Source organism: Lissotriton helveticus, chromosome 7, assembly GCF_964261635.1.
Source record: "Lissotriton helveticus chromosome 7, aLisHel1.1, whole genome shotgun sequence".
NCBI classification, from domain to species: Eukaryota; Metazoa; Chordata; class Amphibia; order Caudata; family Salamandridae; genus Lissotriton; species Lissotriton helveticus.
The window spans coordinates 628208898-628233989 of record NC_136068.1 but is presented as its reverse complement, the minus strand read 5'-3'; the positions used below and the strand labels follow the sequence as shown (position 1 = coordinate 628233989).

General features: G+C 44.0%; 1 protein-coding gene across 1 annotated transcript in view; it reads left to right on the top strand.

Moving 5' to 3' along the window:
- The window catches only part of ITGAL (integrin subunit alpha L), a 453229-nt gene that overhangs the window by 141635 nt on the left and 286502 nt on the right, over positions 1-25092 (top strand). Inside the window, exons 5-7 of the mRNA XM_078652856.1 lie at positions 2919-3030; positions 6245-6375; positions 20152-20297. Of these exons, the coding sequence (XP_078508982.1) occupies positions 2919-3030; positions 6245-6375; positions 20152-20297 (389 nt within the window). The remainder of the gene's footprint in view (positions 1-2918; positions 3031-6244; positions 6376-20151; positions 20298-25092) is intronic.

Genomic DNA, 25092 nt, shown 5'->3' with positions numbered 1-25092 from the left:
AACGCAGGGGGGTACCATAGGTACCCCCCATGTGCACCCCCCACCCCCTCCTTCACCGTGGGGGCCCGCAACGGGCCCCCAAAGCAAAGACCGTATGCCTTTCCGCCACGGAAAGGCATACCCCACAGTCCATCCTAATAAATAAATAAATAAATAAAATAAATTGAGAGCGGACGGGCACAGATGGCGGACGGATCGCCACCGCCTGCATGGCGGTGGCGATCCGTCCGCCATCCTAATCGGCCCCTTTGTGTTTTTTATGTTTCACGATTTGACAAAAATCTATGTATATTAGTTCAACAAACAACAACCTTTGGTTTCAGATGCAAAAGAAACTTTGAAGGCATGCTTGCAAAAGCTAATAAGATGTATTCTTCTAAACATATGACTGGCACATGTCAATGTGCACAATACACCCACTGCAGCAGCGTCATGGAAGAGGAAGTGGTGAATCATTCTTACACTGGAAATAACATCAAGTTAAAGTACTAATCAACATTGATTCAGAATTTAATATGTTGCAAAGATTTATTGAGATGAACATAAATAACATGTTTGTTTAAACACATTGAAATCTCCAGAGGCACCACTTTTTATTTATAATAATAACTAGTTTCTTATTATGCTAAATGAAACATTTATTCCATTTATAAGCCTGCAAATAACAGGTGTTAGTATTATTCAATTTGTGGCACTCAATGTACTCACCACATAATGACGAAAGACTAAGGGCCAGATGTTGTTTTGCGACTTGCAATTTGTGACTTGCAAAATGGAATGTAAAATAGTGTCTCAGACACTGTTTGCGATTCACAATGGGGTTGCAAACGACCTGCCTCATTGATATTCATGAGGCAGGTCGCGATTTCCGACCCCATTGAAAATATCCAGCACTCACAGGGATGGTGGCCTGCTAGGGTCAGCAGATCACCATGTCTCTGACTGCTTTTTAAATAAAGCAGTTAAAAAAAAAACAGTCAGTTTTTCTTAAAGGACAAAGGGATGCATTTAAAAATGAAATTAAACGTTTTTGTTTCATTTTTTAAGAGTAGGCTGTCAAAAAAATATTTTTGCGACCAGTCAAAAAGGGGAAGTGGTCCCCTTCCCGTTTGCAAGTGGCTTACCACCTTTTTGAAACAGGTAGTAAACTGAGAGTGTTTTGCGACCGCAACTAAAGTGTGACTCGCTACTAGGAAGGAATGCCCTTTCCGCGCACCTTCCTAATAGCGAGCCGCAAACACTATTTTGCAAGTTGGTAATAAGTTACTGACTCGCAAAATAAAGGTTTGTACAATGCACAGACCTATTTTGCAGTCGGAAATGGCCCGATTTCCCATTTGCGACCGCAAAAAACGGTCCTACATCTGGCCCAAAGGGCTTAATTTAGAGTTTGGCGGACCAGGTTACTCCGTCACAAATGTGACTGATATCTCATTCATCATATTACAAGTCCATTATATCCTATGGCGCTTGTAATACGACAGACGGGATGCCCGTCATGTTGGTGACAGAGTAAGCTGTCCGCCAAACTCTAAATCAGGCCCTAAGCCTGCCTTGCCAGAATTGAACTCACAAACTCACGAACTCCAGAACACCACATATGTCTGCAGCAAATGTTCAGTCGTACAAGCCTCTTAAGAAAGGATATTAAAATAATTATGTGCATTTCCATATTTTGCAAAATCTGTTGCCAGTTATTATAAATTGATTGAACAGACTGTGTGAATTCTCATTGCTTAAATGTTTTTTTAATTTAATGTATGTATGACCCAAATGGCTGCATTACTAAAGAAAGTCTGAAATCCTGATTTCTTAGACTGACATTGCTTTATTTGATATCCTAGGATCATTAGTGTGGCAGGTGTGGGAAAAGATCTTAATTAGTGGTCATTTATTTTCACGTTTATTTTTTTACTTTTTATGTAAAACACAAAAAATGTGTTTAAATATACTATGCACCTACTAAAACGAATATCACTCTTGAAAGTTGTGATGAAAAGTGAGCAGGGATTATGGGACCACAATAAGAGGTAGGACATGATTTAGAGTTCGGGGGGTTATTGGAATATCCTGTGTTAAATCCAGAGAAGATGGAATTCCCTCCAAAATTGGGATTGCATTGTGGAAGAAATTTCAGCCTTGGATTTACTCTGAATTAAGAATTTCTTCTGTTTCTGGAGGATTTTCCATTGCTGCCCAACTGCACATTCAGCCGAGGCTTGGACATGTTCTTTTGGAAGTATCCATTTCAGGAGCTGGATGAGATGTTAGATTCCAGTTTTCTTGGTTGAGTGGCATTGTTATATACAGGTTCTTTATTAGGTGCAAAGACAAATGATATAGTGTTGGAAAAAAGTTAACCTTGGAGAGAGCTAAAGTTAGAGAATGATAGAAGTACATTGAGTGGTGAAGTAGTTAGAGAAGTGTAAAGGTACCACAAAAGCGGTGGGCTGAAAGGAGTTGTGGGCTGATCCCACACTTATACATGACCACAATATATGTACAATTAAGATATATACAATTAAGGATAACAACTGGGCTTTGAGATGCATGTCAATCCTCTATGATATCAAGTATGCTTCTTTGGTATCTAGAAAATTAGTTCATAAGGAAATTGTTGGCTTGGAACCATATCTGGATGTATGACATACAGAAGCTCATTAGAGGGTGTATGTAAGGTTCCGACATAGTACACTACATGCGTGCAACTGTACATCCGTATGAAGGACATCTGATGGCAACAATGTTGTAATTGGAGAATGGGAGGTAGAGAAACTGTTTACATTTCTTGCTTTTTGTACTTAAATCCTGTACTGGAGGGTGCACTGAGATATTTTGTTAAACTTCTAATCATCCACTCATGTCATTTGAGCAGTTGAATACCCACTGCCTGGCTTGTTTCTAACTACTGTTTCCAGGCATGTGGTCCAGGAATGAACCACGAATGTGAGAAGAGCACGTTCCTGCACGGCCTCTGCTACGTCTTTGAGAATGGCCAGAAGATGCAGGAGATCACACCTGGTTACCAAGGTAAAGAACAGGACCCGTAACAGCCCTGCTCAGGCCACCTCCACCTGTTGCACCACAAGACTCCTCTGAGGTGTCTCTCCTGAGTTAGTGGGACAAATGGGACAACTGTCAGTGACAGGGACAGGGTGGAAGAGAGGATGCTTTGAAAGAGAGGGGTGATTAGGGTGGGCATCTCCCTCCAGGGCATCACAGATAATGATTCTATGGTCAGGCAACAATACACAAACTGAATGTCAGGATAAGCATGTGTGTAAGTTGCTTGTAGGATCTCTTGATTACTCTCTAAGATCTTTAGTTACTTAGTTGCTTAGTTGCTTTGCTGAACCAAGAGTCACTGGGGTTCAATCCCATCATTGTCGCCAACATTATGTTGTGTCCTTAGTGGAAAGACACCAGGAGCCAGGTTGTATATTCAAGACTTGTTTATTCAGTCTTCAGAACAAGTTACAACACTGATGACTCCAGCCAGCCTAGTGTGGTACCAGCCCCACCAGGAGCAGCCTCCCTAGCTGCTCAGCCCATCTCCAACTGCCACATTCACCCCACTCAGTCACCCAGGCATTCCATGCATCACAGGCACACCAACATTCTAATACCAAGACACACTCTGGCTGAGCAGCTAAAGGCAGCAGGGCTAGAGTACATATATGTAGAATACAACAATGTGCAAGGTTGATGGTTTCCATTCACTAATAGAATCGAAGTGAATCAACAGTGTCAGATCTTAGGGTGCCTGCAATTGTGTTGTTGCAGGATATTGCCACAGACATTCCACCAACCTCGGGCAGGCAGAAAGTATTTTCACATAATGAAGTTCTCCCTAACTCGTAGTATAAGATAAATACGTTACTGCCGGGTTGTTCATTCAACAAGGTGAAAAGTGTTGTGAATACAGACAGTTTCTATGAGTGTACATGTTTGCTGATTTGGTACATGCATGACGTGCTGATAAAATATTGGAAATATAGTGTTGTAAAATGCACTTAGGGTCTGTGGATGCCATGGGTGGTAGCGCCCTCACAGTTTCTGTTTATATCAAGAGTCTATTCTGGTCCCACACATCTCTCCTTTCAAGATGAAGGTTCAAGCTGTGTGTGGCACTTGTTTTGTGGAGCTCACTGCACTCTAAGCAGTAGTAGCTGCTACCGACCAGGGGTGGTGGGGGGGGAACGAGGGAGGGGGAATAATAAAAAGAAATGACACTTACCTCTTTACCGCCGACTGCCGCCTCTTCTTTCTCTATCCTCCTCTCAGCAGGAAGCACACAGCCTCCCAGAATCACCTGACCAAGCACAACGCTGCATTAGCAGCATTGTAATTGGTCTGAGCGCAGTGGTTCGGCACTTAGACAAGGGCTGGCAGGATGTGCATGTTCTCCACCCAGGCTGTAATACAGCCTGCCTGAAGAACATGCAGAGTGCGCATGACGCTTTGCCCAGTCCGAGATGGCCGGCCAAAGCGGCATGTGCACTTTAGCTGCTGTCACCACTCATCCCCCTATGACGTGGGGAGCCCAGCCCTGCCTGCCTGGCTTCATCTGCAAGCTGAATAGATAAAAACAAAATGATAATTACGAATGTTATAATTATTTTTATTTTTTTGCGTTGACATTTTTTATTGAATTATGCAATAAAATACATTGTAAATATGAACGTGAATAATCTAAATAAGAAAACCTTATTTGCAAAATATTTGAAAAGAATAGTGAATTGATAGATTATGAAATGTACTCCTAGTGATAGAGATAAGGAAAAAGTTAACAATACATACTCTACAATCTGTTATAAAATAACAATACAAAAGGTATGAATGTATCTTATATGTAAGTAACGGAATGACTAAATAAATATAATCAAGATTAAAAGAAAGAAGAAAAAAAAAGGGTGCCAGAGTAACGGGGGGTGGGGGGGAGGGATTATTATTTTATTTTGTATTTAGCTTGCAGCTGAAGCAGTGGGGCGACGCTTCTCCATGCTTTAGTGGAGGAGCTGCCACTGATTGTAAGAAAGCAGGAGTTCCTGGTTAATATTGACTTACAGTACAGGGTGAGACACATGGCAGGAGTCAGAAACTACAAGCAGCTCAGTCCTCAACTGGAAAAGCACTGTATGGCACTAGTGAGAAATACAGGCTTAATTTATGAAAAGTGACCCGTCGCTGCATGAAAACAGTAATGCGTCCCTTTTCATTGCGCCCTCCTTGCGACATGCTGGATGCGTCATATTTACAGTATGACACATCATGTCGCGAGGAGTTACAGATACGTCAGTATTTCTGAAGTATCTGTAGGCGCAAAAATGACGCATTGCTGGAGTGTCACAACAGTGACGCAACTCCATCAATGGGTCATTTCACATGGGCAAGTCCCATTTTAAATGTGCCTGCTTCAGTCTTGCGCCTGCTGTGAGGCAGGCGTAAGATATTGACGCAATGAAATCTCATACATTTCACTGCGTCACTTCCACAAGGTTTTCTTGCGTCAGAACGCCCACCCTGCATACATAATACCTGGCACAGGTATACTGTGGCGCAGGGGTTTGCAAAGTGACGCATCTAACTAGATGCGTCACTTTGTAAATATGACGCAACATGGCGCATTTTTTACGCTGCTGGTGCGCCACAAAAAGTGACGCACCGGCGGCGCAAAAGTGACACATGGGCTCAGAAATTAGCCCCTAAAGGTGGAAACAGTGCTACTTGTACCCAGATTATTGAAATTTACTGACTTCAGAAGGATCCATGACTCGGTCAAAAACAATGGCAGACTAAGCTTTGTGCAAATGTTTGCACGCAGATGTGACTAAACTACAGGTTTCAAGCAGAAACCACTGGGCTACCTAACAGCAGTGAATAATTACTTTGGTGCTTGTAAAACAGTGAATGCAGTGTTCCTACTGTGAAGTGGTTTAAAGGATCGCAAAGGAGAAGCAACAAAAGCAGTACTGATCAATAATTGGCTATGTAAGTAGAGAGACATAGATGCATGGAAATATCGAATCTTGGTTTGATGAACCAATGGCCAGATTAGTTGTGAGGGTCCCTCTGACTTGGTGGTCCAAGACTTAAGGGGTCTCAGAGATAACAGGACTCTCCCCAGCAGACTTTGCACCAGTGTGGGTGGCCATGGGGTTGGAGATTCTAGGACTGGGATGTGTGCCTACCTCTTTCCAGGACCCTCTCTAACTCTTTGCATGTCTTGTTCTCGCCTCCATAGAATGCGTGAAAGGAAAAGTGGACCTTGTGTTCCTCTTCGATGGTTCAAAGAGCATGACCAGCGTTCAGTTCAAAAGCATCCTCGAATTCATGGAAAAGGTCATGGACCGGTTACAAAACACCAGCATACAGGTAATGGGTCTTGTGAACAATGGGTGTGGAAAGAAAGGTTTAGGAGGGAGGGGGCAGCAAACCAAGTGAGGAGAGGAGGGAATGGACTCCCCAGGGTATGAAATAAAGAAAGAAATAGGCACCTAAAGGGAAAAACTGTATTGTCGGATTGATGGAGTATGTTTATGTAAGATTGAATGAGCAATTGAGTTGGAAACCGTTTGTGAGTAAGTAAATATTACTAGATACAAACAAGTGAGTGGTTGAGAATGGGAGCTTGCAAGTGAGTGAATCCAAAAGATTATATAGAATACGAGTGTGGGAGTAGAGGTGTGTGCGCTAGGAAGTGGGGGAAATCCCCTAGTTGGGACTAGACCCCTCACACACCCAGCAAGCTAGGTGTCATGCTTCATCATATGGGTTCTGCTCCTCGTCGGACTGGCGCTGCAATGTCTGACGGGCTCCCGAAACCGGGGCTCTTTATCGGAGATCTTTTGTCCCGGCCATATGGTGCATGCGTGTGAGAGGGTGGGGGAGTGTGGTCATGAAGTGAATGGTAAAGTTAAAAAAGGTAAATCAGTCCTCAACCGATTTTATTCTTGTGGTAGATTTCCTTGGTTAAAAGGGGGTGGGAAGGGAGCTAAATGCCCTGGAGCTATCCTAGCAAGTTAGCTACTACCCTCTAGTATGGTCGACATGTTTCTTGCCGTAATGGCAATTCCTCAGGACCTCGGTGTAGTGTACCACACAGTGAAAAGATAATAATTAAAGAAGTGATAAAAGTTGGAAACTTGCAATATGGTATACAACCTTCTGTGGGCGGTAATACCGAAGTGCAGGCCGAATGGTCCTGCTCAAGTTTCTAGACCTGTGGAGAATAAAATGAATACAGTTCTCAGATGGCATTCACGGAGTGCTGATCCCATCTGGTGGATTTGCACCCATATAATCCATGCACACACACACACATACAACAACCCTAGTGAGAAAGAAAACAGGCATACATTTTTTTTAGCAAGTTTAGTGATAAATCACACAACCAGTGGTTTGTGCTCACAAATATGCTATAAAGTAGCGATAATATTAGAAGAAGTCAAAGACTGCTAGTTAAAGGAAGTAGACCGGGTTAATCATGCTCACCCCAGGAGGTTCCCTGAAGTGCTTCTCAGTCTGCTTCCGATGAACCAGTGGGAAAAAGGGTATGGTACCTAATGGGGGAGATTAGCGGTACAGTAAGCTGTGTGAACGTAATCACAGTGTGGCACGGGAGTGACAAGGACCCCTATGAGGGCGCACACCAGTAAGCACTCTCGACTACCCCTGAGTTGTTGGGTGCCGGGTGGCCATCAGTTGCGTGGCCGTGATGCTTTCTGGGGGTCTGATGGGCCTCTGTGGTGCTCGCCTGTCACCGGGCTCCTTGCTCCACCGCGCTGCTTCGTCTTGCTGCTCACCAGCGGGGTCGCGGTGCGCTGTTGCGGGTGCCGCTTGCGCCTTTCTGTGGCCATTAGGGACCGGATCGTTTCAGGCTATGGAACGATGATACACCGTGACACGCGGGAATTTGAGATGCGAGGTACTCGTCTACCTCCTGGTGTGCGCCCTCATAGGGGTCCTTGTCACTCCCGTGCCACACTGTGATTACGTTCACACAGCTTACTGTACCGCTAATCTCCCCCATTAGGTACCATACCCTTTATCCCACCGGTTCATCGGAAGCAGACTGAGAAGCACTTCAGGGAACCTCCTGGGGTGAGCATGATTAACCCGGTCTACTTCCTCTAACTAGCAGTCTTTGACTTCTTCTAATATTATCGCTACTTTATAGCATATTTGTGTGCACAAACCACTGGTTGTGTGATTTATCACTAAACTCGCAAAAAAAATGTTATGCCTGTTTTCTTTCTCACTAGGGTTGTTGTATGTGTGTATGTGTGCATGGATTATATGGGTGCAAATCCACCAGATGGGATCAGCACTCCGCGAATGCCATCTGAGAACTGTATTCATTTTATTCTCCACAGGTCTAGAAACTTGAGCAGGACAATTCGGCCTGCACTTCTGTATTACCGCCCACAGAAGGTTGTATACCATATTGCAAGTTTCCAACTTTTATCACTTCTTTAATTATTATCTTTTCACTGTGTGGTACACTACACCGAGGTCCTGAGGAATTGCCATTACGGCAAGAAACATGTCGACCATACTAGAGGGTAGTAGCTAACTTGCTAGGATAGCTTCAGGGCATTTAGCTCCCTTCCCACCCCCTTTTAACCAAGGAAATCTACCACAAGTATAAAATAGATTGAGGACTGATTTACCTTTTTTAACTTTACCATTCACTTCATGACCACACTCCCCCACCCTCTCACACGCATGCACCATATGGCCGGGACAAAAGATCTCCGATAAAGAGCCCCGGTTTCGGGAGCCCGTCAGACATTGCAGCGCCAGTCCGACGAGGAGCAGAACCCATATGATGAAGCATGACACTTAGCTTGCTGGGTGTGTGAGGGTTCTAGTCCCAACTAGGGGATTCCCCCCACTTCCTAGCACACACACCTCTACTCCTACACTCTTCCCGGGGAACCTTGTACTCTCTTTGCATTATGAGTTTATGGACTTGTCCACTGGACCCCGTTAAATATCGTTCACCCCTGTCCCCCCCTTTGTTCAAATGTTGAGCGCGAGAGCACTCTCGCGGGACTTTGAGGTTACCTACAGTAAGTAGACTTTACTGAGAGGACCATTGGGTGCCCACTGATACTACTGTCGTACAGTTGGCTTTTCAAAAAAACCTGTTTGTCTTTCACCTAATAAAACTTGGACTGGTACAATCAACATCTTAAACATGGAAGATGTTCCAGGCCTAAGTTTCGATGAAGAAGCAATAGAAGAGGCTCTAAGATCGGCTCCCTCACTCTTTGGAATGGGTGGTGCCACTGCCTCTAACTCTGCCAATGAGGATTGGGCAACGGTAACGGCACTTAAAAAAGAATGGCTCAGGATAACGGTCCATGGGGCTATGATGACTGAATATCTACGGGCCAAGATCGCCCCACAAGGACTAACAGTCAATATCATGCCAAGACTGTTCCTTGAAGATGGTCAATTTAAAATTGACTGGTGTCATGTCTCTTGGAAGTGCACAAGAGACCTCCTCTTTTTGATTGTTAAAACTGCTAAGAGATTGGCTGACACACTCCTGGTTAAGATTACAGCAATTGAAACAACGTTACAAGGCACAATGAAGAAAACTCCATTTAACAACCAAGTTGGCGGAGATCAACCAAGAGATCTCTGACAACCAAGAATTTCTCCTACAGCAAAAAAATTACCAAACTGCAAAAAGATGTAGCAAAATTCGACAAAGAGAAGGTGTACCCTTACCTCAAGGAGGGATACACCAACAACAGGAATGGCTATTCCACCGATGAGAGCTCAGACAATGACAGCCACAGGGGCTCCTCTGGGAGTGACTCCAGGGGAGGTAACCAAACTAACGAAAGAGGTAAACAGGGTCGCTCCAACTGGAACCAAATGCCGAATAATGGTCCTATGTTCCAAGGTCCACCGCAGATGCTACCTCCCTGGCAATATCCCTTCTACCCCCAGGGTCCACCCCAATTCTACCCGATGAACCCACCTTTTTTAGGCAGAGGTTGGGGCAGAGGAAGAGGGCGCAGGCGAGAAGGGCAAAAAACTGTACAATGGCAAGAACAACCAACTGCTCAGACAATGGTGGAAACCAGGAGCACAACCAGAGGCAGAAGAGTCTGATTGTAAATCTCTCCAACAGAACTTTGAATACAATGGAGACAGAGATCCTGGAAAAAGGGTTGGGTTTCGTTCCCACTCCGATCCCTGATAGCTTCACTGAAATGTGTGAAGTAAAACAATTTTTTAGGAAGGTACGACTACGTTCCTTTTTTGCTGAGAAACCCGACCAAGACAAAACTGACACTGGGTTACGAAAACCGTCCACTTTCACTCCTACTGACTCAATGGTTCCCCCTGAGATACTAACTTTCGAACGAGCAGTACTTAGGAGTCTGGACAACAGACCTAATACCTCCTCCTATAAAAATCTGAGCACGAATGAAAAACAAGCTGTCCTAGCCCTGGGGAATGACACCAGTATAGTCATCAAACAAGCAGACAAGGGTGGGGCCACTGTCATTCAAAATAGTTGTGACTATGACAGGGAATGTAAACGCCAACTTTCCAATGCCAATCATTACAGACCACTTACAATAGACCCCACAAAGAGATTGGCTACCACTATCACCAGCCTTGTGCTGGAGGGCGAAACGAACAAGTGGATTTCGAAGAATGAAGCAGCCTTCTTGATCACTACAGACCCGGTTATCCCATACTTTTACACTCTCCCTAAAATTCATAAAGGGGTGTTACCAGTACCGGGAATACCGATTGTCTCAGGTATTGGCTCTCTACTTGAGCCTTTATCTAAATTTTGTGACTCTTTCTTCTAACCAGTGGCCAGAAAAATTCCGTCTTTCTTACAAGACACAAGAGATGTTCTCCGCCTCGTCGAATCCATTGAGGGGAGGGATGATGTTGACCTTCTCCTCACTATGGATGTCGAGGCGTTGTATACCAACATCCCTGAACAAGCCACTTTGGAGGCAGTTGAGTCGACCCTTTTGTTAGAAGAATGGTCCTCTCCCACACCAGTGCCATTCATCATGGCGTGTGCCTCCCTGGCCCTGACAGAAAACTTTTTTCAATACGGCATACAACTATACCACCAGATCCAGGGGACCTCAATGGGTTCTACATTTGCTCCAAGCCTGGCATGCATTTATATGGCAACCTTTGAGGACGGCATCATCAGATCTGCACATAATCCCTACATTGGCAATATTACCCTGTGGCGCAGATATATTGACGACATCCTTGTCCTATGTAAGGGTGATCGGGCTACCTGCGAAGCCTTCTGTAGGTGGATTAACTTGCAGAACCCCTATTTAAAGTTTACTGGTAACATCTCAGCAGACAGCATCCCCTTTCTGGATCTGTGCATCAACCTTGATCCCACAGGTCTGAGCACAACGCTGTACCGTAAAAGCACTGACAGAAATAGTCTCCTTCTGTACCAGAGCTACCACCCTCGCGCCCTGAGGGATAACCTCCCCTTTGGACAATTCCTCAGGGTCCGGAGAAACTGTACAGATAAAGCAGATTTCCAAAAAGAGGCCACGCTCCTGCAACACAAGCTACAGGACAGAGGATACCCCACAAGACTCCTTAAAAAATCTTACAAGAGAGCATCTAACAACCCTAGAGAGTGCCTACTAGAGTCGCATCCAAAAAGCAGAGATGACCAGATAACATGTGTCACTAGCTTTACTCCAAACTCATCTTTTCTGAAGAAAACTATAACTAAACACTGGTCCATAGTGAACACAGGGGGCCTAGAAATTCCACGCCCCAGGTTCGCCTTTAAAAGGACCCCTAACCTCAAAGATGCTCTCATCCATACACGCCCTAAGAAAAACACAACTGACAACCAGAGTACCTTGTGGAGACTCCCCCCAGTGGTGGGCCATTTTCCTTGTGGTGGGTGTGCGGTTTGTCCACAGACATCACAAACAAAAGAAGTAAGAATAACAGATACCTTCTTGTGGCAGCTGCGCAAACACACCAGTTGTAATAGCACCAAATGTATCTACCTGATCACTTGCCCCTGTGGGAAAAACTACGTAGGCATGACAATGAGACAAATTAAAGTGAGGATCATGGAGCATAAAAGCAACATTAGGTGCCTGAGACACACACCAAACTGTTCAAGCATTACTTTCAGAATAACCATCCTGCCGACAGCCTCAAATGGCTAGTTTTGGAATCCCACCCAGCAATCACAAAACTAGCACTGTTCAAGATTGAACAGAGATGGGTCCATCGACTCCAACTGGACTCACTGGGGCTAAACGACTCTGTCCCGTGGACTGCACTTGGGAGCTGAGGTCACCACCTCATTTTTTGAACGGTCTGTGTGTCGGGCATTTATTTCACAATTTATTCTGAATAACTAGTGGAATTATACCCACACTGCACCCCGAGTCAGACGAACAAACCCCTCCATATCCCGACTGTGTGTGTGTCTCTCTCCCTGTTGCTCCAACCCCTCCTTCACTCTGTATAATCACACATTACAGGGTGGCACCCCCCCCTTTATCTAGGGTAGTCAAGATATGGTAGTCCAAAGTGTGTGGTTTCTCATACATTGCCCCGCACTTACATTGCGCCATACTCCCTTCTAAGAGGGCCACTACCTGGATCTATTACCCCTTGCTCCAGGCTAACATGTATGCACGCATGCAGAGGGAGAAAGAGAGAGAGAGGGGAAGGGGGCTTTACCCACACAGAGCAGGTGACCGGGTTAAGTGAGGCGAATCCCGCATGATCCATGGAAATCAAATTACATAACTCTGTACAGAGTGGGTTCCTTCAAATTGCCCCGCTCCAACAAACTTACCCACTCCCTTCTAAGATGGCCGCCACTCGCGTCCTATAATCCTGGACTCGGGGCTACCGCCCATGCGCAGTTGCGGCAAGAGAGAGAGGAGGGGGGGGCGTGACCCATGCAGCTCAGGTGACCGGGCTGAGTGAGGCGATCATAACGCTTAAATAATGGCGTTCCCCGGCTCTCAGCTACCAGCTGCTGAGCGCCTCGATCGAGACGCTGTCTGGGGGGTAGGTGCAACGGCTTGGACCGTGGGCCGCCGAAGGTGAGGTTGCTAATTTAACTTCCTTTAATTTTAACTTCCCCCATAGTTGCCCGACCTAGATCTGCCTCGTCACCAGTGAGTGGGGCTTTAAGCACTCTCGACTACCCCTGAGTTGTTGGGTGCCGGGTGGCCATCAGTTGCGTGGCCGTGATGCTTTCTGGGGGTCTGATGGGCCTCCGTGGTGCTCGCCTGTCACCGGGCTCCTTGGTCAGCCGCGCTGCTTCGTCTTGCTGCTCACCAGCGGGGTCGCGGTGCGCTGTTGCGGGTGCCGGGTGGCGGCGCTTGCGCCTTTCTGTGGCCATTAGTGACCGGATCGGTTCAGGCTATGGAACGATGATACACCGTGACACGCGGGAATTTGAGATGCGAGGTACTCGTCTACCTCCTGGTGTGCGCCCTCATAGGGGTCCTTGTCACTCCTGTGCCACACTGTGATTACGTTCACACAGCTTACTGTACCGCTAATCTCCCCCATTAGGTACCATACCCTTTTTCCCACCGGTTCATCGGAAGCAGACTGAGAAGCACTTCAGGGAACCTCCTGGGGTGAGCATGATTAACCCGGTCTACTTCCTCTAACTAGCAGTCTTTGACTTCTTCTAATATTATCGCTACTTTATAGCATATTTGTGAGCACAAACCACTGGTTGTGTGATTTATCACTAAACTCGCAAAAAAAAAATGTATGCCTGTTTTCTTTCTCACTAGGGTTGTTGTATGTGTGTGTGTGTGCATGGATTATATGGGTGCAAATCCACCAGATGGGATCAGCACTCCGTGAATGCCATCTGAGAACTGTATTCATTTTATTCTCCACAGGTCTAGAAACTTGAGCAGGACCATTCGGCCTGCACTTCGGTATTACCGCCCACAGAAGGTTGTATACCATATTGCAAGTTTCCAACTTTTATCACTTCTTTAATTATTATCTTTTCACTGTGTGGTACACTACACCGAGGTCCTGAGGAATTGCCATTACGGCAAGAAACATGTCGACCATACTAGAGGGTAGTAGCTAACTTGCTAGGATAGCTCCAGGGCATTTAGCTCCCTTCCCACCCCCTTTTAACGAAGGAAATCTACCACAAGAATAAAATAGGTTGAGGACTGATTTACCTTTTTTAACTTTACCATTCACTTCATGACCACACTCCCCCACCCTCTCACACGCATGCACCATATGGCCAGGACAAAAGATCTCCGATAAAGAACCCCGGTTTCGGGAGCCCGTCAGACATAGCAGCGCCAGTCCGACGAGGAGCAGAACCCATATGATGAAGCATGACACCTAGCTTGCTGGGTGTGTGAGGGTTCTAGTCCCAACTAGGGGATTCCCCCCACTTCCTAGCACACACACCTCTACTCCTACACTCTTCCCGGGGAACCTTGTACTCTCTTTGCATTATGAGTTTATGGACTTGTACACTGGACCCCGTTAAATATCGTCCACCCCTGTCCCCCCCTTTGTTTAAAAAAAAAAAAAAAAAATGAATACGAGTGTGTCAGGAATTTTTTAATGTTTAATTATAGAGAGGACTTTACAGGTTTAAATGAGCTAGAATCAGATCTCTTGAAAACAAAACAGACTTTGATAGTCTTCCACAGAGAGACTACCCTGACTTATTTAAAGCACAAAGGCTCAGTACTGTGCGAGAAGAGAATTCAGAATTGAGAAACTACATACAGGATTTAAATGAAATGATAGATATATATGTATGTATGTTGTATGTATGTTGTATGTATGTGTGTGTATATATATATATATATATATATATATATATTTATATTGGATTATTACTTGCGCAATAAACTTATAACTAAGTTTAGTCTGCTGCGAGTGCTGTTTCTTTGGTTCTTTGGGACTGTGGAGCTCTAAATATATATATATATATATATATATATATATATATATATATATATATATATATATATATATATATATGCATGAAAACAGCTAAATGATCAGATGCCACTTTAGAAGGCTAAAACATGTTCATCAGGCCCAGACCCGGTGTCAGTAAGGACACCGGGGATGAATGTCTTTCCTACTTTGCTTTGCTTTGCCAAAAGGGCTGCTAAGATCAGGAAATATTCTTTATTGAAAAGGTTTCCTATCAAGAAACTTAATAAAAAAATAAACAAACAAAAAAAAACAGTTGCTTCATAACCGACTGGTAATTCCAGGTATTTATAATAATTGATACACTAAAGGCATCAGCTAATATACACATGCATTTCTAAGCACTCTGCTTGTGTTTAGTCTATGCCAAAAAGAGGTTTCTAATTACTAAAAAATGACCATTCCACTATACTCAGCAATCTGCTGCAAATATACTTTGTTGAAACAGAAATCAAGTATTTACATCTTTATAAAGGCAGATTTGCTGAGGATTAATTTAAGTTTTGTTCAAAGGTGTATTTTTATATGAAATACATTTGTGGGTTTTGTAAACAATTGAGTACAACAGATAAAGATTTGCAATTGTGAAAAGAAATTGTACTTTTGTTAATTTCGTGTGGCTATTAAAAGATTTACGAAGGTCTCATTTACACACACCCACGTGACTTTTTAGGTCGAGCTATTTATAGCTCTGAACTATTGTAGGGGAAAAAACACTCTTGAACAAGCGGATTCCTCCCAATGCATGTTGTCTACTGAAGCGTGATGCATCGCCAGGCGCACGCTTGGCCTCACTCACACCCCATATGCTCGTTCCCTCCCACTCGCTTGCTCCCCTGCTCCCCTGCCCCCCCACCTGACTTGAAAGGAAGCTTCGCACACCAACATTTGTCTCTCACACCACCAGACATCAAAGGCTGCTGCTCCCCCACCCACCCCCCTCCACAGCAATGCCGAGAGCTTGTTTAACTGAGCGCGACGCACGCGACCAATCCATATCTTATAACCTTTTCTCCCCCTACCCTTCTGTCTCCTCCATGCCCATCGGTAACTTTCCTTGCCCGTCTGTTTCTTCCCAGCCTTTCTGTCTTTACCCGGTTCCTGTTTCTCTGCTACCGTTCTTTCTCTCCACTTGCCTTTATGCTTTTCCCCTTGCCCTTCTGTTTCTCCCCATGCCTTCCTGTCTTTCCGGTACTTCTGTCTCTACCTCGCCCTTCTGTTTCTCTCCCTGCCTGAACAGAAGTACACTCCAACATGACGCTCCGGAATATACATGCACTTGGCTGTTCAGCAATACTCCCAGATCGGCTCGCAGCGAGGAATCAATTAAGTTAGCCCCTAGGTATTTTTTCATGTTAAAATGCCAACAGGCCACCCACAGCACGGGTTAGAATAAAACAGCTTCTACATTAATTAGGAGACCAACGAGACCAGTCATTTATCGGCCAGAGTGTCTGAAAACACATTTGGCCCACTGCAAAAAAAGAGGGACAAAGCAGCGTTATCTTAGCACTGGAGAAGCATGTATAGTTTCTGTTCGCGCCCGATAAGGGTGAATGTAAAGGTTAAAACATCCGTTCCTACTCTATTTATTGAAAAGTGCGTTATCTTTAAGCATACATACTTTGAAGGTGAGTGCGGGTCTTTTCAGGCTTCCATGTAAAGTTTTATGTGTGTATCAGGGCGGAATTTTCCCATTTGAAGTCGGAATATACATGCACTTGGCTGTTCAGCAATACTCTCAGATCGGCTTGCAGCGAGGAATCAAGTAAGTTAGCCCCTAGGTATTTTTCCATGTTAAAATGCCAACAGGCCACCCACAGCACGGGTTAGAATAAAACAGCTTCTACATTAATTAGGACACCAACGAGACCAGTCATTTATCGGCCAGAGTGTCTGAAAACACATTTGGCCCACTGCAAAAAAAGGGGGACATAGCAGCGTTATCTTAGCACTGAAGAAGCATGTATAGTTTCTGTTCGCGCCCGATAAGGGCGAATGTAAAGGTTAAAACATCCGTTCCTACTCTATTCGTTGAAAAGTGTGTTATCTTTAAGCAGGAGCAGGAACCTAATCATCTAGACATAACTATACAAAAGGGAGGAAGAAGAGTTTATTTTGGCCAAATTGAAAAAGGGTAGATGTGTGGGAAGCTTCAAAAGGCTCCATAACTAAAAAGTTGACCTGTGTCGCATATCTGCAGAATGCTCAGCATGCAACAATTTGCATTTCATGGGCTTTGCAAGAAAGATGTTCAGTGCTAAACAAGTGTGAAGCCATGTTACTGTGATGGCCAGAATATTTAGATCATGATCTATAAAGTCAATATTTAATGAAGTGTGCACAGGTAGTGATTTAACATTGAGTAAGTGACACACAAAAGCAGCTAAGGTACCATGACCGGAAACTGAAGAAAGTGCATGAGTGCTAAGGTACCAGGAGTGGATCTAAACAAAGTTCATGGGTGCAGATAACTTTTAGAAGACAATATTGCTGAGAGTTATGATGCAGTAGTGCAGTGAGTAAGCCAGAAGGTCACCGAAAGATGGAGAGGGGACAGCAAGCATAATGTGGCTCACGGCCTGTGCATTCGTTTATGAAATAGTGAAGATCGTCCTGCTTTTGGCATGCTTTAGATGGAAGTCCTGTGTGAGCCCATAAAAGAACCCAAACTCACAATTGAAACAGAGCCGTGTCCTGCCCGTATTTTCCTTATCTTGTTGTATTTAACTGAGTTCTTAATAATATCTGATTCTTACCCACCTACAGTTGGACACAGTAATGAGCAAGCCTAAATACAAAAGCATAGATGTTACAATATGCAGATGACACAATCACATGATCACATTAGCCAAAATTCATAAAGATAGCTAATTGCGTTGGATGGTTATGTCAAAAATAAAAGGCAGTAAATTCATGTTCATGTCATTTGGGCAAAGAATATTGATCTATCTTTGGTATTCGATGGAATTCCACTTGAAGAAGTAAAATAATCTATTTAAGCATGACCTTAACATAAGCCTCAGCTCCCAAAGTGCAGAAAAGCAGAGTAATAGTAGGGTCATGACTCCCCTTAGAAGCCAAATGAAAAACATCAGAATTGTTCCCATCATTGGGGGCATCTCTATTCTGAGCCCTTTGAATTGTGCAATCCCGCTCATCATCAAATCTCTCTATCTTCTACCAATGTTTGTGGACGAGCTTCTTGGCACTTCTTATTGATCACAGTAAGAAGCAAAATCTCCTATAATTTAAGAAGTCTCTAAAGATATGATTCTTTTGATACTAGAGATCAATGAGTCTACTATAGAAGGAACAACCCTCATCACCAAAGGTATGTTAGGAAAGGAGGAGCAATACAACAACAAAAATGTGTGGTGTATCAATAACGGGAGACGACTTTTAGATCGTGGTCATCACACCACGATGCCATTACAACGCAAAGCCATTACTACACAAGTCATTAGATCGACTTGCAGTAGATGGCGCGCTAACATTAGGAAAAGTATAGTTTACTATTCCAACACTTCCCTACTGTTACGTAGGCTGGAGTTGGAATAGTAAATTATAAATTTCGAATGTGAGCGCACCATCTACTGCAAGTCAATGTAATGACTTGCGTAGTAATGGCATTGCGTGGTAACAACGCAGTCGTTGTAACGACCGCGTTGTAATGCCACGCGTGTGATGACTTGCGTTGTAACGAGTCATATTCATCAGTAAAACCACCTACTATATTGGAAAAACATGGCCTATTAAATATGTGGCATGGTTTTTAATAAACGCAATAACTAAATTTGTAGTTGAAGAATTGAGCGGGAATAATTGAGAGTGCACCAGTGATTGTGTCATCAAGTGAGGGAGTGAGTTTGGCTTGAATTCAGCCATGGGTACTCACAAACATTTTCCTGGGGGCCGCAAAGTTTGGTCTATGGTGTGACCGAGGGCCACACTGATGCCAGCGGGGCGAATATGAGTAGCACTCTGGAGCTCCCTAGGCAAAGTGAACCACACCATTTTGTTTTCAGATCTCTGCTGAAGGAATGGGCCCAAGTTTGTACTTTATCTGGAGCTGATACTGTTTTCTGCCTTGTGGGAATATGGCAAATTCTTAGTGACAAAGGAGTGTGCACCACACAAGGCAGGATCTCACCAGGTTCTCAGATACATTTACAACCAGAGTTAACATTTAGCAACAGCGGATACAGTCATCATTGGAAACAGCATTATCAAGGTTTGTATCTTGAGGTTGAACTGGAATCCACGTTATTGCATGGAGGTCAACAACCACTACTACCATAGAAAATTGCGTTCTGTGACTTGAACCAGTACTATATATGGAAGGCTGTGCCTGGTCTTTCCTTTCATTAGAGAGATCATAGAACACTTTCAAAGGCAACTTTTAAAATACACAAGCAGACTCTTGCAAAGTGTGGAGAAGTGTGGCTCAATGGTTAGAGCGGCAGACCTTGATGCAGAGCTCTGGCCCGGGACCAGGGTTCGATTCCCGCCTCTGCGGTTATTAGGTTTAAATTCCTCTGACCTGATATTCTTGCCTCAGTGCCTATTCTAATCATGGGTCCCACTCTGCAACTCTGGGCAATAGCTTGCTTAATCTCCACAACGGCCCCAACAGCGCTGGGATGCCTGGCTTCACCTTGGGGATGCCCAGGAGTGGACATTTCACAGGTAAAAGCCAGGAAGGGTTCCTTAGCGGTATGAGTACAAGCGCCGGTCCGGGGTAGCTGTGCGCTATACAAGTACAACACATTTACATTTACATTTGACAAGTCTTTGTAGTTGGTGTCTCAGGCCAATTTGTTAGCTGTGAGTGAGTGCCCTCAACTACTGAAATAACAGAGGGTGGTGCATGTTGGGAGTGAAGTGCATTTGAGAGCTTTGGTGCTGGTGTACATTTTGGATTAGCAAGAGTGATGAGGGTTCGTATTGGGGTGCAATGGCAGAGCTTTGAGTGGATCCTGGTACTGAATTAGCTGGGGTTGCAGGAGGTCAGGATTTAGGTACAGTGGTAGAGCTGTTTATTGGTTCTAGTACAGAAATTGTAAGTAATGCTGCAGGTCAGGATTCAAATGCACTAAACCTAAAAAACGCAATTTGTTTTACTTGCTTTGTTGGATTTCTCCCCAGTTTGCTGCTGTACAGTTTTCACAAGAGGTACGGACTGAGTTCACCTTCAATGATTTTCAGCGGGTGAAGGATCCAAGGAAGCTGCTGGAAAATGTCAAACATATGCATAGTCTAACGTTCACCTTTACTGCAATACTTCATGTTGTGTAAGTAAAGCCAAGAGCCTGGTTCCATGGTCTAAATACCTGTCCAGTGCAGCCTTCTCCAACCCGTAGCTTGGTAGCTACTGGTAGCTCTCCTGCTACCTGGAAGTAGCTCTCCAGTGTGCAGCCCAGCCTACTAAATTGGAAGATTTTGCTCGGTTGATTTACTATTTGTATTACCAAAATTTTAAAGAGTGTATTCGAGATAAAAATGTGTGTATTTTCAGAACACCTAAGCTGATTTTGGGAGAAAAGAAATATGTCTAAAGCTGATATTTGAGTGATAAATCATGCAATATTACAAATATTACCTTGGTGCCAGAGACACTGCTGGTATGGCTGTCACAAATGTCCTCACACATTATGCATATGCAGGCATTCCAAATTTAAAAGTAATTTTACATTAGCGCTGGTAACGTACCCGCTGCATGGGGTGACCACTGCTGGTAGTCTTCTTGCATGGGGATCCACTAATGTATTCTTGTCTAACATGATCATCATTAGAACACTAATATGATTAGTGTTTGATGTTTTTTATTGAACATATGGAAAAGGTTTGAAACCCCTACTCTAGTGTAATGGTGCATTAACAAAAAATGGGACATTACTGCATCCATCTATGATAAATGCAGTAAGGAAACCAAGGAGTGGTAACCTTAGAAGTGTGAGTGCAAATATGACCTTTCGTTTTTCCAGCCCTAGCCAGGTTTCCATAAGCATCTGACTCCTCTAAGAGGCCAGTTAAATGTTGCCCACTGCAGGGTCACGAAATGAACTGATTTAAGCTGGTATTTCCAACCCTTAGCTGTGCAATCACAGGTTTTTGTCCCCAGAATGAGCAATGACCACGAGATTGCTAGGTACAGTTCTGCATGGTAGGCTCCAATTACTGGAATTTGTCTGCTCCCTTTTATCACCTGCTCTGATCAGTGCTTTATATGTGCTGGTGGTTTCCGGGGCTCAGCACTGGCACTTAATTGTCAAAACCGGGACTTATAGCAGTCTGCCACAGGGTGGCACTGTTTGTCTGATTTAGAGAGCAACACAACAAATGTTGTTTATTAATTCAAAATACCTTAAAAATTACTAATAGCTGTCGCACAAGCCATTCTTATAGCTTTGGGGCCTGGAATAGTCTGAAATGTCACACTTGTAGGTTTGTGATGGTTAGTAGTTGTGTTGGTACTGTTGTTGGCAGCACTGGCAGGGACAATGGGTAGGTAGTGTGAGCGTTGTTGGCCTCCTGACGAGGGCCTTGGCACTTATTGTTTTACAAATTAAGCACTGGCTCTGATCAGATGGCACAGCAATCTGGTCCACACCAGAACCCCTTCTGCAACCAGAGGGGGAAGCGCAAGGGGGATTAAGGAACGCTTCTCCTCAGCAGCCCAAGCCTGCTCTTTTGCCAATACACTCACACAGTGGCCCCTGTTACATCTGTACGGGGAATATAAAGGCTGTGGCAGAATGTTCGAAATCAACCTGGATTCCCAGTTCTTTTTCTAGCAGGATCTTTCATGCACCTGATACATGTGCCTTAAAGTGGCTTCCGCCTGCATAAAGCTAGCTCTCCATTTATACTCCCGAAGTGAGTCAGAGAGGTCGCTAAATTGCAGGTGTCCATTCGGTAGCTTTAATCCTTGCTAAAACTAAACCACTGGTCATGCTAAATTGGAAACTGAAGTTAGGCCAGGACTTTCTGGAACTTCAGGGAGATTTCACAAAATGGCCGAGAGCTGATAGAGATTGGAAGTGTGCAACTAACAGGCCCACGAGGGTGTTTCCCATTTCGTCTGGAAGTGATGAATTCCTGTGTTCAGTGGAATTTGCATTGATGACTCCTAGATGTCAACTGATTGGTATTAATGCCACGTGTTTTTATTGTTGAGAATTACTGGTAAATATGAATTGGACTTGTATGATGGGCTTGTTTCAATTGTTCAATTCATCACATCATACTAGGAAATGGTGTAGTTCTATTTAGATGAATTGCAGCTGCCACTGTGTAACTGTTTCCCACTGAAAATACTTTTTTTTTATTTGCCTATAACTTTAGCCCTCTCCAGCGGATTTGCACCAAATCTAGAACTCGCTCAGCATAGTCAACTAGAGTACAACATATTACATTTAGTACAGTTATGTGCAGGGGGAACAACTTAAGAGGGGGGATGGGCAAACAATGTGTTTTTTCCTATTTTAGCTCCCCTAGGAAATTTTGCATGCACTTACAGTCAAAACCACTGAAGGAATTTACACCAAACGTGGCATGAATGCAGAACTTTGCACAGAAAGTTTGCTTTTGCTAGTTTTATGGAAATCCACTCAGTAGTTGTTATTAGCATATGAAAAAGGTGCCAGATGTGCTTGAAATGGTTAGCACTTTTATATATCTTGTCAATTAAAAAGCCATTTGTTAATTTGCTTACAACAGAGGTACTGTCTGAGACATATGCATGGAATTTGGCAGTCTTAGGCCCTCAGTACGAGTGACCTCCCAATTCGGATGGGGCTGGTAACTGGGGATCTGTTTTCTTTCACCCAGAGATTTTGGCTGCTGAAAGCTGCCAATATCTGTGTGTGAAAGTACGGAGGAAATGTGGAATTACTGGGAAATAAGACACGAGAATTACTGACTCCCTTGGTGATTCATTTTTTTCTTAGTGGACCCTCAGAGTCCAACTTTTAATGTACCCACCCTATAAGTTACTGTTACCCCCGTGCCAGCAATTCTAGGGATGGGGAATGTCTGGCTCTTTTACTTCTCCACTCATAATGAGTGCCTGAACTTTCCATGATACTTGTATCCTCTCTTTCACCTCTTTCTTTCTGCTTCTTTCTTTCTGTCATCCTTTGCCTAAGTTTCCAGCAAAGTCAAATCAGAATGGATTAGTGAAACATATATCTCAAGGTATCTGTAAACCCTGCTCTTCAAACCATTTTTGGCTAACCCTGTAACAGAAATGCTAATGTATCTGCTTATACAAAATTAATAAAATACTTTGAAATAAAAACAACAACAAAAAGAAAGATATTTTAAGGTAGTGCAAAATCCATCTTAGGGTCCGGTTAAAAAGGAGAAGGGACACAAAAGTCTTCATGTGCTTATTATTGGCAATGTGTGATAAATCAGTACTAAATTTGACAGAAGCTTGTTGGTTTTCTATTGATATGTCAAGGTTGGAGCCCGTCCATAAAGGGAGGACAGAGTTAAAGGGTTTCAATACAGTCTTTATTTGCTTACTATTGTTTTGTAATCTGCATCAAATGTGGCAAGCAGTTAGCAAGTTACACACAGTGCAGGCATATCAGGGTTTATGCAGATCAAATCGGGGAGGGTTAAAAAGGGGAGGGGCTAAAAAATATTTTTGATTTACTTTGTTAGATGTGCTTGAGATTTGGCAGAGAATTTGCATGTTTAGCCTGCCTTTGTTTTTCTCAGTTTCATTCAGGCCAACTGGGGGCAGATTTCAATGGGGGGGGTGAGGGAGGGTCAAAGAAGTGTTTATTTGCCAATACATTTGTCCCCGTTTGGATTTAAAATTTGAAATTTGGCAGACCAGTTTTAGCATTAGATTAGTTATGTTAATTATTGAGCAGATCCAGCAGGGTGGCACAGGCATGTAGGTTAGTCAACGCGGGTGTGTGAATTTCAAATTTCCCAAATAAAATAGCAGACATCTCAGGGTGAAATTGTGAGGTGGCCAAGGGCTGGTATGGACTATTTCAATGAGTAGCAGTGGCAATACTGATTTGCATTAGGTGGGCCTCTGAGACTGATTAGAGTTTGGCAAACATGTACCCAGCTGCATCGGCGACCAGTACCCTGCCCCCCAAACTCAAGGCCTGCCTGCTTGCCCGAATTTGAGTAGGCGAACCGCATGTTTTAAGCTGATGGAGAAAAATGTACTTTCTCATTGTAAAACTTCCTTTGGTGGCTCAACGGAGAAAGTGCCAACGGAAGTAAGCTATTAAAGTGAAGGGTCCGATTTTTTTTTTTTGTACTGACATCGCCGCCAGATATAATGACCCTGTAACTAACTACAGGTGTATGACCCATAGACCACGTTGGGATCAGGGTAGGCAATCAAGCTAAATAAACAATATCCCAACTGGTATTATTGTGTAGACAGTTAAACATGCATGCAGAAAGCATTGCGAGAACAGAAATGGAGACTCAAATTGTTTTAGAACGTGCACATGGCATCGAATATTTGGGAACAAAATTATGATAACAGTAGAAAACACAGTTGTGTCAGCACTGTACATGAATAAATAACAAAACAACCCGAATTGGACTTGGTGCTGGGTATGTGCAAGTGACACATGGATGGCGACGCAAGTGACAATTGTGTTCAGCGCGAACGGCATAGTGTGAAAATTTGTTCAATATATACAGTGAATCGGAAGGTTAATATGGCTCAAATTCATTTACAATGCACAGGTAAGTATTCTATTTAGGAACGATGATTCAGATGAGTCAAACTCGGGGACTTTTCGATCCTTGTAATTCAGGATCTTCATCAGGACCGGGTTGTATTTCTGAAAAACGGTGCTGGAGCAGCAAGGCTTGGGGAGTGGGGTCAGGAAGCCAGGTTGGGCAATGAATGATCGGGGGGACCTGCGGCGGGACGTCAGATATCCTCGGGGGTGTGGAAAGGCCGGGAAGCTGTGTGTCCCAGAGGGGGTCAGAGGGCGATGCCTGTGTTGGACCAACGCTTGGTCTGGGTGAATCAGCGGGTGATGGTGTGATCGGGCCGCAACCGGGATACGACTTCCGGAAGTCGTAACCCGGTTGCGG